We start from the raw sequence: 12,439 nt of genomic DNA, 5'->3' as shown, positions 1-12,439 counted from the left end.
CTCTGGGTGCAACCGGCTGTTTCCAGCGGTACATTTATATAAATATTATATATAATCTTCAACTTCATCAATGAGGCTTGTTTGGATATAATATATAGCTCTGTTAAATTGTATCATAGGCCTGGTATATCGAAGCTGTCCCTGAGTGCCGCAATGCCTGCCGTTTTGGACGGTATTATTAATAAAGGTAGTAGGGATCAGGTTCCCCTACACTGTGTGAGAACAGGCCGAAATTATAATTCAATTTGCAGCAATTCCCGAGCGTCTGAGAAATGTTTTGCTTTTTCTCCGCCAGTCGTCATGATTCGGCGTAACGAAAGAACTGCAAGGGTCATTAACATACTGATCAGCATTCATGAGGTGCTTTGCATTGACTATTTATGGTTAAAAATGGGCGTGTAAAGGGCGAGTCAAGAGGCTGATTCACGTACACCCGCTTGTGGGTAATCTGTGATTTATAAAGGGAACATTGCTTACAGATATGCGTACGCACGGTATTATAAATCAGAATTTGTTTGGCATAGGTACACTTTTAGTAAAGATCATACGCACAGTTTTTTTTAAATGAGACCCATTTTGATATTTGAAGGTTTTTTGTAGCTGAAAGTATGCAGTAGTGACCGAAAATCGTATGGAAGAAACCGATAACAATTCTGTAAATGCTGCTGAATCAGCCTTCACACAATAAGGTTTACAGTTAATCAGTGTTGGTGTTGGTGACTAACAAAAGACTCAAACATTTATTTCACTGTGCTCTGACAGGCACTGCTCAAGATGTATTTATTAGTTAAATATCTGAACAATGGAACAATCCAAGGCACCTTTTTAATGAGCATAAACCTACAGTTCCTATAATACCCCCGTTCCATGGGCTCTCAAGATATGACTGATACACACACACATCCCATAATTCCTTTCATTGCCACAAATATTTCATAAATAGCTATACGTGAAATATAATTTAAACCAGTTTAACCATTAAAAATAAAGATATCTGCAAGACAGATGACTTTATAAAAGCCAAAATTGAATGATTGTAGGTTGTAAATCAACCAGTGACTTGTGGATTTAATTTGAAGACAGCATTCACGGACTCAAATGTTTCTGTATCAGAACTGGAAAGTACATAATGCTGTGATTGCCTGGTAAGATTCATACTCATGTTACTTATTCTTTAATCAGATAATTACTGATTTAAAATAAAATAATGTCATTTTATTCTGGTAGGTTATGGCAGACTCAAAACTGTCAGTACTAGTACGCATTGACTGTGTGCGTGTGACTGACAAACAGAGTGACAAAAGCTAAACTGGGCAAAAACCAGTGAATGCTGTGTTCAGACAGTATGAAAGTATACAGCACTGTGCTGGGATTGCAAACTGAGGAACTAAAACATGCACATTTCGGTTTAGTCTTTGTTTTGCAGCTTTTCAGTGTAATCCTATTTTAATTGCATTTTTTATTTGTTCATGTCGCCCTACATAAAGAGTTCAGATGACAGGGTCAAAATAGAGGGCGACAGCAGTCACGTGAACAGTATTTGTGTGTGTGTGTGTGTGTGTGTGTGTGTGTGTGTGTGTGTGTGTGTGTGTGTGTGTGTGTGTGTGTCTGTCTGTCTGTACACACAGGTGTTTCTCCATGTCTCCATGTGAATGTACTTCATCACCGCTTTAAACTGGCCAGTATGCCCACGGCCATAGCTATCAGCACCGCAACTCCCATCTCCATCATCCTTCCCATCTTCTTCTCCTCAATCGTCTCCTGCTTCTTCTTAAGCATCTCCTCTTTTCGGACTCGGATATCTCTTTCCCTCTGCAGCTGCTCGTTGTAGTGGGCCTTGATAAACTTGTCGAAATCAAAGACGTCTCCCCGGCTGTCTGCGCCCACCACAGACCGTCGGCTTCCGGTTGTCTGTTTCGCGTAGCTCCCTGTGTCCTTGGCGGAGGGTCTGGCTGTTGCCATAAGGTCCGACTGACTCAACATACCCCGGTCGTATTTCTTCCGCAGGGCCTTATTGCCCAGCACGGTGTAGGCCTCGCTGATCTCAGAAAAGCGGACAGTGGCGTGCTCACTGTCGGCGTTTCTATCCGGGTGGTAGACGAAGGACTGCTTGTAGTAGGCTGTTTTTATCTGGACTTGAGTGGCGGTAGGTGACACCTCCAGGATTTCATAGTAGCCTGTTTTGGTTTTGTAAAGGGGCTCAGATCGGGGTCCGTTGCTGTTGTAAGCTCTGATGAACTGTCCATGTCCCCAAAACAAACCAAAAGTCTGTTGTCGAGGAGCGGACCCGGATGTGCAGAAAGTCCTCCGAAATTTAGTGTTAATCCGGTACCAGAGTAGATTTGTCTCTATATTTTGAACCTTGGACTTATTAGAAAGTGAACACTCTTTGTCGAGTCCAAGAAAATCATAACATTCAGCGATATTTGCATTTTCCCAAACCTCGTAAACCGTACCATACAGTGGTGTCACGCTTGTGTAATTGTCCTTTGAAACTCCACCGGTCACTTTGTCTTCTGCATTTTCGGCTCCATGCAGTTCTCCATTTTGGATATCACCCAACAGTAAACCAGCCGATAGAGACGAAGCCTGTATTGCACCTTTATCTTGACTTTTAAGGAGTTGTCGGTTGTATATTTTGTGTGCAAAGTTGTACGATCCCCTTCCAAAACTTAGCCTGACCTCCGCCATGTTTGAAGGGAACAAAAGACGAAATCTGATTTCCGAGCTGCTGACGGTGGCTCCTTCTAACTGCAGCGCCCCCTGGTGGGCGAGTTCTTTTTTTTTCTTCTTCTTCCAGGATGTCGAAGGCATGTCCCGCCCTACTTTTCCTTTTTCTGTTGAAAGTGTTTTAGAAACGTCTTGATTCAACTTAATTATCTTTTTGGAGGATATAGTTTGTGGTGCTGTTGAACTGTAGCTTATTGCATTAAACAGATAGTTTAGATTGTTATTGATATTAATCAAAATTTTTACTTTAATGCGGCAAACTTATGCGATTGTTGGCCTAATTTTGACTTTCTGAGTCAAAACGATGAGATATTCAGGCCAAATTATAATCGTAACTAAGTCAGTAAATCAACATTTTGATCATAAGTATTTTTTGTACTTTTGTTATTCTTATAATGAAATTGTATTTTATACACGTTTTTGTTTGTATAATTATGTACAGTCATGATGAAGACTTTTATTTTGAAATTGGACCATACGTCACAACAACCCCCTAACCGGAAATTTCGATTTGTGCAGCCACTTTTATTATGTCGAACTTCAAAACAGTAATTTGGCCTAAAGTCATTTTATTTGGGGACTCCATCACACAGGTTAGCTAATGCAAAAATTATTTTCAAATACTGTAATATTATGCAAGCCAGCAGTTAATGCTAACCAAGTCACTAACGCAGTAGTTAGCATTAGCTGCTAGCTTTCTAGATAATTTCTGTTAATGAAACAGTGCTGTTAATTCTTTCAGTTTTCATTTCAAGCCAATGGCTGGGGTGCAGAAATTGCCAACAAACTAGCAAGGTCAGTAGTTCCCATGTATTGGTTCTTGATTTGTTGTAACCGTAATGGAAGTGCTCATTTAATTTCTCATACATGTTAGTTTCTTGGGAGTTATGAACAGAAATGGCAATGATGTGATTTTTCTTTTTTAAATACAAGTCATACCTTAGTAACCAGACTAACGTGCCTTCGACTAATATATGAATCTGACGTTATATATTTTCCCATCAGAAAGTGTGATGTTGTTAACAGAGGACTGTCTGGCTACAACTCCAGATGGGCTAAGATAGTTCTTCCTCGCCTCATCAACAGCCCAAACTCAGCAGACAACATAGCTGCTGTCACCGTCTTCTTTGGAGCCAACGACTGTGCACTGGAAGGTACAATTTTACTGACACGACCTTTAATGACAATTGAGGAAGTTTAGTAATGATACATATTTGGCTACAAACCTGTATCCGATTTCAGAAGAACATATCTTTAGAATTGTTTTCTTGCTTAAAAGTTTACTCACAAGACTTTGCACATGGAGATTTCTTTATGACGTATAGTATGACTTTTTTATGAAATACTATGACTTTTTTTATAGCTTACTATACTATGATTTTTTTATGACATGCTTAGAAAAACGTACATATTTATCAGGCAGGGAGGTCTAACAAGACACGATGCTGCAGCAAACTGAGGATCCTGTGTGTTTGGAGCTTGGCACATACTTGAGACTACAAGTCAGGATATGTCAGCTTCTGCTACTTAAATTATTTATGGGAATGCAATACTTACTTACCTGAGTACCCCCGTAAATGTTTTCATTCTTTTTGTGATTAAGACTACTTGAAAACAATGTCCATAGAAACATTGTCACTAATAATTAATTACAGAGATGGCAAAAGTACTCACTTCCCATACTTAAGTAGAAGTACAGATACTTGTGTTAAAAAAAATACTAGAAGTACTGATTTAACTTCTTTACTCAAGTAAAAGTAACAATGAACAGGCTTGGAAATGTACTTAAAGCATAAAAGTAAAAGTAGCCTTGCGAATAACAACCATTTTTTATGCAAAGCTACCTGGACCACACAAGTGCAACGTATATTCCCATCCAATTAGATTGAATTTGGTATTGATGATGGGAAAAATAATAACGGTAATTCCACTGAAATTATTTTAAACTAAAGTAACGAGCCAATTATATTAAAATATATATATATATATATATATATATATATATATATTAAAATATATATATATATTTGTAAAAAAATGTAAAAGTAAAAGTCAAAAGTCAGCACAAAATAGTTAAGTAAAAATATCTGGAAAACCTACTTGAGTACAGTAATCGTTACTGTACTCAAGTAGGTTTTCCAGATATTTTTACTTTACTATTTATTTTTACTATTTATACTTGCCATCTCTGATGAATTATCCTTTCCTAATGTCTCTGTATGAGTTTGCCTCCTTTCGATTGTTGCTGTCATGCAGATAAAAACCCCCAACAGCACGTCCCTCTGCAAGAGTATTCAGAGAACCTAAAGGAGATCACCAGGCTTCTGGCTTCAGCTGGAGTGTCAGCAGACAGAGTTATCTTCATCACCCCTCCACCTGTTCATGAGCCGGCCTGGGATAAGGAGTGCATTCTGAAAGGTAACCCTCATTCACAATCTCCTCTCTCTTGTTCTTGTATGGTAACATAGACCATTTTTACACTCCAGGCCTACAAAGATCCTCAGTCAGCTTCTTCATGTCTTTTTTCAGGATGTCCACTCAATCGCCACAACTCTGCAGCGGGGCAGTATGCCCAGGCATGTGTCCAGACTGCCAGTCAGTGTGGTACAGACGTCCTGGACCTCTGGACGCTCATGCAGAAAGATGGACAGGTGGGTACTTGTTACTGTAGCTGCTGCGTTTCGTTAGAGGCCACTATAACATGAAATCCTCACACATCGCAGAGGGTAACACTTTGGTTTTACAAGTTTGCTACTTCCAAATAATATCCAAGAATATTAATGGAAAGAACTATGTATGGGACTTAATATAGGGATAGTAGTGATAACTTCCAGTTCATTAATCCCAATTATTAATGCTAACCGCTAGTGTAAGAGATTCTTTAAGTCAGTGCACAACAGGTCGGCGGAACATGAAAAAACATGAACATGTCTACAGACAAGCATACAAGTCAACCTATACAGATAATACAATTTCCAATAAGAGTAATGCATGAATATTTACTTAATTTAAATTGAGCTTGTCTCTCTCTCCCCCCCCCCTTATAATTGGTACCAGATTACATATTTCTTTGAAGGAATGTTCCAAATGAATTATTAGATAATCATGGAACCATAATATAAAGCATTGCTGAAACAGGCAGTACAGAAACTGTCCATTAGATTCTTCGTTCATCTAAATTCCAGTTTGTTTAATTATCCAATAAATTGAATGGGCAGGAAAAATGTAAGCTTCTTTTGTTTGTTGGACATTTACAATTTTAGATACATGTAGTATATATTGTCAATATAGTGTCCTTACATGTTTAAAATCTTACAAATGTCTCATTATGAACTGAAAGCACCCTAGTGTTGAGATATTTCATTATACCCCATTATCTTCCTTTTAAATGAATCATTTAACGAAAGCCTTCCTGTTTTGTCCTCTGCTTCATAGGACTACACAGGCTATCTGTCTGACGGGCTGCATCTCTCACAGAAGGGAAACCAGTTTGTATCACAGCACCTGTGGGAGCTGCTGGAGAGTCGGGTGGCTGATCTGCCCTTCATCCTGCCTTACTGGGGAGACGTGGACCCCAAGAGTCCTGAGAGCAGCCTCCTCTGTAACCAGTGAAGGAGAGGACATTGGCTTTGAAAAATATTTTCAAGATCCTACAGGGCTGGATATTCTGTGAAACACAAAACACTGACCAGCACTCCTTTGTTGCACTTGTTGGAAATGCCCAGGTGAATGAATGAAGCAGCTGTGATTTGCCACTATGTGAAATGTGAGACCACATTTAAAATGCACAATAAAGATTTTTTTTATTTTGAGATGTGTGTAGGTAATGCAAGTGAGGAACTTAAAAAAAAGAGAAACATTAAGAATAAACACAATCAGAATATGACACAAGACATCTGCTCATTGTGTAACCGTTTACATCAACCCGGTAGTCACTGTTAGCTACACGGTCTAGTTTTTTTCTTGACCTACAGTTAAATACATATTTTACAATTTTAACATGTGACACAGCAGGCAACAGTGGTGAGACAGCATATAATAACAGTGAGGTGCACAAGTCATATTGGCACAAGGACAGAAAACAAAGCGTAAAAATAACATTTGAGCACCTCTGGAAGTTTTTTTAAATTAATTTTCAGATTGTCCAGATTCATGTTCAACTATTGGAAGTTTTGCACAGAAATCAAAGTTGACTCAGAACGGTTAGGCACTAAATCAGAAAAGGCACCATGTTTCATACACACGATAGAACCTCTTAAAGTTTCAACAGCTGGACAAATAAATGAAATACTGAATAGACCACTTGTCCCTGCTCAGTATTAAAATGTTGCATCATAAGTACAAAGGTGTCAAAACATTATACAAACATACAATAAAAAAAAAAAAAAGAAACTATTAATGACACACAGCACATTAAGAACATGTAAAAAACGCATTTCAATGCTCCAGTGATGTGAAAAATACTTCAAGTGATAAAACTCAGTTTAAGTCAACGTTTGTTGTTTAATAGATCACACTAAAATGTTTTCTTTTTATGGTAAAATAACTACAGAATTAATAATATATCACATAATTTGACTGTTAAACTGTTGTGCTATGAAGACAGTACTTTGAACGAGCATTTAGGAGAGAAAAGGCCAGGCTGAAGCTGTTAACTTTTTTTTTCAAGTTATAATCCACAATCATAGCTTAGGTTTTTTTTTTTTTTTTTTTTTTTTTACAAGACACACTGGCCAAATTGGATAGAGCTTTGGGATCTATGTGTCAGTTTTTTTTTTTGTATACATGTTTTCATAATGCATATTCAGAAACCATTTACCCACAAAAACATGACTTCACCAGTAACTACTTACTTCTTATAGTGACTTCTCATGTATAATCTGTGTGGTGGTTCAATTCAAGTTGAAGCTGACTGAATAATATCCACATCTCATGCTGTTCTTCGTTCGGTTTAACACCAAATCTGACCTGCAAAACACGTATGCCATTACCTTTGAACAATTGCCGTCTGATTTGGGATTTTAAAATTTGTTTTGAAGCTGCATGTTATTTGCATGTTCCCTTAAACACACATCAGGTATGTGTTGCAATATTTTGCTTTTAAACAAAAAGTACTGGTGATTTCATCTCAGCACTCCGTCTCTTTTGTGTCCGCCTCAAAGCATTCCTGCCTCTTGAGGCGCCGCCGGTCCCTGGCTGCGGGGTTCTGCTCTGTCAGATCCTCGTAGGAGGATTTCGTAGCCGACGAGCAGGCTCCTGCGGTTGTGAAATCGTCCGACAGGCACTCCTCTCCCAGGTGAGAGTCGCTGCTGGTGTCCTCCTGGATGGTGTCCATCCGCGGCCCCCCTGCGCTGTCCTGGGTGGCGCCGTAGCTCGGGTCGGGGGCCTGGGTACTGGTGCTGGACGCGAGAGAGGCAGTGACCTGGCTCTGCTGCTGAGGGGGCAGGGAGAAGGGCGCGGTCCGGCCGACGGAGGATGAGAGAGGCTGAGGAGGCTTGACGATGCGCACCGCCGCCGACTCGAGGTTGCTCAGCATTTCTTGACTCTGAAGAGCGAGAACTACATGTGAGACTGAAGCACGTCAAAGCTGACCATCGCTGACTGAGGAGGGATCCATTCCCTTTTTACTCCATTCTGCTCAAATCTTCACAGTTTAACATCATGAAATAAGTTAATCAAAACCCTGAAGCCGTTTCCATTATACCATCAGAAATGTAATAATGGCCATCTGCTATCTCCCTCCCATTGCCATCCCCAATACCCCCTTTAAAAATGGGAATGAGTAAACAAACGTTTCTCACAGTGGACATTTTGTGTTATCAAACAGAGGTGTAGCTAATATTAATAATGGCTGCAGTCCATTTAGGAGCATGTGGGCCCTGACATTGTGCATGCTGGCTCACTTGCAGGACTTACTTTCAAACCTAAATGGAATTAAGCCATCACTAATGTTATTAGATGCTCCTCTTCTTTTCCTGCTATCATAAGTCAAAATGTCTGCCATGACAAAGGCCTATAGAGGAATGTCCAATCAAACCTAAAAAAAATAAATAAAAAAATAAAAACACAGTGCGGACAGCCATTACAAAAAGAAAAAGGTAAATAAAAACAACAACCACCTAAAGGACATTACCCTCCTCATGTTGTGGCTTTGAACAACAGCAGATGCAAAATTAAAAACGCTGACAAACACTGCATCCGATTTCACAAAAGACAACAAGGTGCAACCCGTCCTCTCTGTTTGAATACTCCTTAAATGCAATCTTGCTTTCTTGCGGTAATTTCTGATCAGATATGACTGTGTAGACAACTTGTGTGCATAGGAGCACACAGTTATAAAGTCACATTAATCAGCTTTAGTTTAAGCCTCACTCATTTTATCTCTCCAGATGAAAGACGCAGGTGAGTGTGAGGGCTGGAAATGTGCAACTAGATCAGTGATTACATCAAGGAGTAAGTGACTGCAGGAGTATCCCAAACGTGGGCTACTGACCATGCATCTTCATGGACTCAATGGCAACGCAACACCAAGCCATGGCACACGCACTCACCTATGGCGGGAGCTCTACTACAAACTTCCACCATCTGCTGCAGTTCCAATGAGAATGGAAAGGGCCAAGGCAAAGAGTGATGGACAGGTCATTTGGAGCTCGACGCTGGCAGTGACAGTGAAGCCCTTTATGGCAGATTCTGAATCCATTTGTGTCCTGCGTTCACCCTTTTTTTTTCCTCTAGACTGCAAGCCAATTTAGCACCAGATTTCTCAGGACTGTCTTGGGGATGCTGTTACACATTTGTATTAGGTTTAATAGTATAAATGTTTTTTAGTAGCACATACTGAATGTCAAAAGGGACAATAAACACTTTGTCAAATTACAAAGTAAGGCATAAACCTCTTGTGATGCCACAAACAGCATTTCTTTAACAGATAACTTGGTTTCAAATCTTGCATATATCTCAATAACATTAAATATGTAGGTCTAAACTAAGCAACAATGAAAGTTACAGTTTTGAAATGGACACTATCAAGTGTTTCACACTCAAACGCTCAGCTGATCTGCATTATCAGGACTGTGTGCACTAGGTTTGATCACATTTAATTGCCCGCAGCACAAGCACACAACCCCACAACTGTTGTCAGATTTGAATTCAAATATTGCGAAAACCAATATTGCTGCACAAAATGTGCGTTTTTCAGTGAAAGCAGTGAAAAGAGAACAGACACAAACCCAAATACAGAGATTTCTCATGGGAACTGTTTTAAACTTCAGCACACTATGTTGGGTTCATGTACTACTGCTCCTCTCAGAGTAAAATGCTGATTGAGACAGAATATGTTTTAGGGCCTTTCTAAATAAAAAAATACATAAACAATTTTTTTGACTTTTAGCAAATATTCTTAAATTTCTAAGCTTTTTTTTTAAACCACTGTCAAACAGCAGAGATACATTTGTTGGTAAATATGCAAAAAGGAAATTCTTATTGTATTGTTGGTAATTTAAGCGTATTTTCCTCTCAGCAGGACTTTTGCTGAGCGTGTGTTGTAGCACCCAGTGTAATGGTGACAGATCATGCAGGGATCCAGACAGACTCAGAAAAAAGGCAAATACCTTAACATGAACAATCAACCTTCATTCTCCCCTCTCCCTCTCTTGTTAAAGAGGTCAGTGTGTTTAAAAAACAATGTGGGATTGTATTAGTTTGGTCAGTGTGGCAGCAAGGCTAGTGCACAGAATCATATATGGGCATTTGAGAGATGAAAAACTTACGCTTGGAGGGTAATAGAAGGACTTTGTGTTCTCCTCATACTGCTGGTCAAGTCGTTTGTCCTGTAGAAGTAAGCACAACAAAGGTCAGGACTGTCAGCATTTGACAAAGTAAAATAAGTAAAGTCATTACTGTAAAGAAAAGATCTGCCTTCAACCAAAGTGCTACAGAATCCAAAAAGGAGCAGTTATTGTCAGACAAAAGACACTGGGAACTAGTGTAAAATGGTGGGCAACAGATTCTTACCACACAGTGAACCAGGATACTGAGAGGAATCCAGAAGACAAGTGAAAACACCACGACAGAGCCCACTATGTTATCAGTCAGAAACTTCCCTGATGGAGAGGGGACGTTGGTCATAGATGGTGGTAGAGACAACAGAGCAGACAGACAAGGTAAGGTAAGGAGAGTGACAAGACCTTGACTCAGCCCTTACAGTCATCAACAATATACTGTAAAACAAAAAACAGACTTTTCAAATACTCATTTGTCTGCTTTGGGAACCTTTTTACACATGAACATAGGGCGGATTATATTTCAGAGTGGCCTGTTGTAACCAACTTACCAAATGTGTTAATGTCCAGCTTGTCGATAAAATCCCACAGCCTCTCGATCACATCCTGCACCTGTTTCATGCACTTTCCCTGTTTTAACAAGAGAAAGTTTACACTCTCCAAATAGCCAAATAAAGTTAAATCAATAAACTCATTGTAACATTCATAGAATTTTGTAAGAGCTTTCAGAGGTGGACTGTGATAGGAACTAAAAACTAAACATGATGGAAACATGGTAGGATCGGCTGGAAGCCTGTCTGTGCAGTGGAAAGATATAAAAGATTTGGTGACTCACGTTCCCGTCACAGAAGCCCACAGTGCAGGGTTTTCCTTTGCGAAGGAAAAGAAAACTGCCATTGGTCTGGATGAAGGGAGAGCAGGCGCCACCTTTTCCCCTGCAGCACACTTTACAGGAGTTCTCCGTCTCTGCAAACAGAAGAGGGGATCAACGGTTTTATACGTTTGTGAAATTGTAATAACTATACCCTCCATTAAGACTGTCAGTGCACAAATTCACTTTATTTTGCAGAGCAGAAATTAAAAGATTCCTTCAGACCTGTGAACCATCTCTTAAAATCGATTTTAATAAGCCACTGCCATCTGAAAACATCCTGTTGTGTTTGTGACAATTTTGACTGGTAGGATACACAATATTAGACAACAATCCACTTAAAACTGTTATCATTATTTCCCTGATCTTGTGACAAATTAACTGTTCTTTACCATTGCAAGCACAGGACTTGAGTTTCTGCATGGCCTCGCAGAAAGGGTTGCATTCTCCATTGAGACACCGGCCGTTGTCCACACACACAGTGTCGTCAGCAGCGTTTTCAGGGGGTGGACACTGACTGCTGTTGCCTATCGTGAAGGAAAGGTAGATACATCATTTTAGTTTATCAATTCAAAAAAAGGTACCGAACACCACAGCAAACAGCATTCCAGTGATCGCTGCAGTTCTCATGTTCGACCAGCAGGAGGCCCTCACCTGTGCAGGAGGATATGCCTTTACAGGTAGCATTAATGGGTTCCTGGCACCTCGTTCTTGCGAGCTCAAACTTGCAATTCCTACAACAAGGGCTGTTTCTGTCGCTGTGGAGAGAACAGAGACGTGAATGTGCGTGTTCCACAACAATATTCTGCCATTTTAGGTCCAATTAATCCAATGTTTGAGTGCGTTTCAGACCTGACGATGGTGTTTTGTTCAATTAATCAGTCTTTTGGATCTCATACCTGCACTGTGCACCGCCTTTGAATTTGCAGTTGGCTGAGCAGCAGGGGTCTTCGTTGAGGTGGAGTAGCCCGGGGTCGCACTCCTCTCCATCCTCCACTCTGGAGTTCCCACACACCTTACTGTTCCTCTCCTTGAAACACACGGGAGCCTTGAAACG

At 40.0% G+C, this 12,439-nt stretch overlaps 3 protein-coding genes across 3 annotated transcripts in view; 1 reads left to right on the top strand and 2 right to left on the bottom strand.

Annotated features, from left to right (window-relative positions):
* Positions 1-745: 745 nt before the first annotated feature.
* dnajc30a (DnaJ (Hsp40) homolog, subfamily C, member 30a) lies at positions 746-2,761 on the bottom strand. The gene has a single exon (XM_028565272.1). The coding sequence runs from the start codon at positions 2,689-2,691 to the stop codon at positions 1,663-1,665; it is 1,029 nt and encodes a 342-aa protein (XP_028421073.1). The 5' UTR covers positions 2,692-2,761; the 3' UTR covers positions 746-1,662.
* A 433-nt stretch (positions 2,762-3,194) lies between these two features.
* iah1 (isoamyl acetate hydrolyzing esterase 1 (putative)) lies at positions 3,195-6,616 on the top strand. The gene is made up of 6 exons (XM_028565273.1): positions 3,195-3,323; positions 3,473-3,525; positions 3,736-3,884; positions 4,987-5,148; positions 5,260-5,381; positions 6,166-6,616. Exons 1-6 carry the CDS (start codon positions 3,261-3,263, stop codon positions 6,340-6,342), a joined length of 726 nt encoding a protein of 241 aa, XP_028421074.1. The 5' UTR covers positions 3,195-3,260; the 3' UTR covers positions 6,343-6,616.
* adam17a (ADAM metallopeptidase domain 17a) overlaps positions 6,508-12,439 on the bottom strand; it is an 18,936-nt gene continuing 13,004 nt past the window's right edge. The window contains exons 12-19 of the mRNA XM_028565271.1: positions 12,282-12,439; positions 12,037-12,140; positions 11,775-11,909; positions 11,347-11,477; positions 11,063-11,141; positions 10,744-10,832; positions 10,500-10,559; positions 6,508-8,275 (exon numbers count right to left, since the gene is read on the bottom strand). The exon at positions 12,282-12,439 is cut by the window's right edge and continues 42 nt beyond it. Coding sequence (XP_028421072.1) covers positions 7,859-8,275; positions 10,500-10,559; positions 10,744-10,832; positions 11,063-11,141; positions 11,347-11,477; positions 11,775-11,909; positions 12,037-12,140; positions 12,282-12,439 — 1,173 coding nt within the window. The 3' untranslated portion in view covers positions 6,508-7,858. The remainder of the gene's footprint in view (positions 8,276-10,499; positions 10,560-10,743; positions 10,833-11,062; positions 11,142-11,346; positions 11,478-11,774; positions 11,910-12,036; positions 12,141-12,281) is intronic.

This window comes from Perca flavescens, chromosome 20 (assembly GCF_004354835.1).
Source record: "Perca flavescens isolate YP-PL-M2 chromosome 20, PFLA_1.0, whole genome shotgun sequence".
NCBI classification, from domain to species: Eukaryota; Metazoa; Chordata; class Actinopteri; order Perciformes; family Percidae; genus Perca; species Perca flavescens.
This window is presented reverse-complemented; position numbering and strand designations above follow the sequence as displayed.

Excerpts from the sequence above, each read along its gene's own strand:
- iah1 (XM_028565273.1), top strand. The coding sequence starts at position 3,261 with ATGTCGAACTTCAAAACAGTAATTTGGCCTAAAGTCATTTTATTTGGG. Across the intron at positions 3,324-3,472 it reads TTGGGGACTCCATCACACAG|TTTTCATTTCAAGCCAATGG; the intron begins GTTAGCTAATGC and ends TAATTCTTTCAG. Across the intron at positions 3,885-4,986 it reads CAACGACTGTGCACTGGAAG|ATAAAAACCCCCAACAGCAC; the intron begins GTACAATTTTAC and ends GCTGTCATGCAG.
- dnajc30a (XM_028565272.1), bottom strand. The coding sequence starts at position 2,691 with ATGGCGGAGGTCAGGCTAAGTTTTGGAAGGGGATCGTACAACTTTGCA.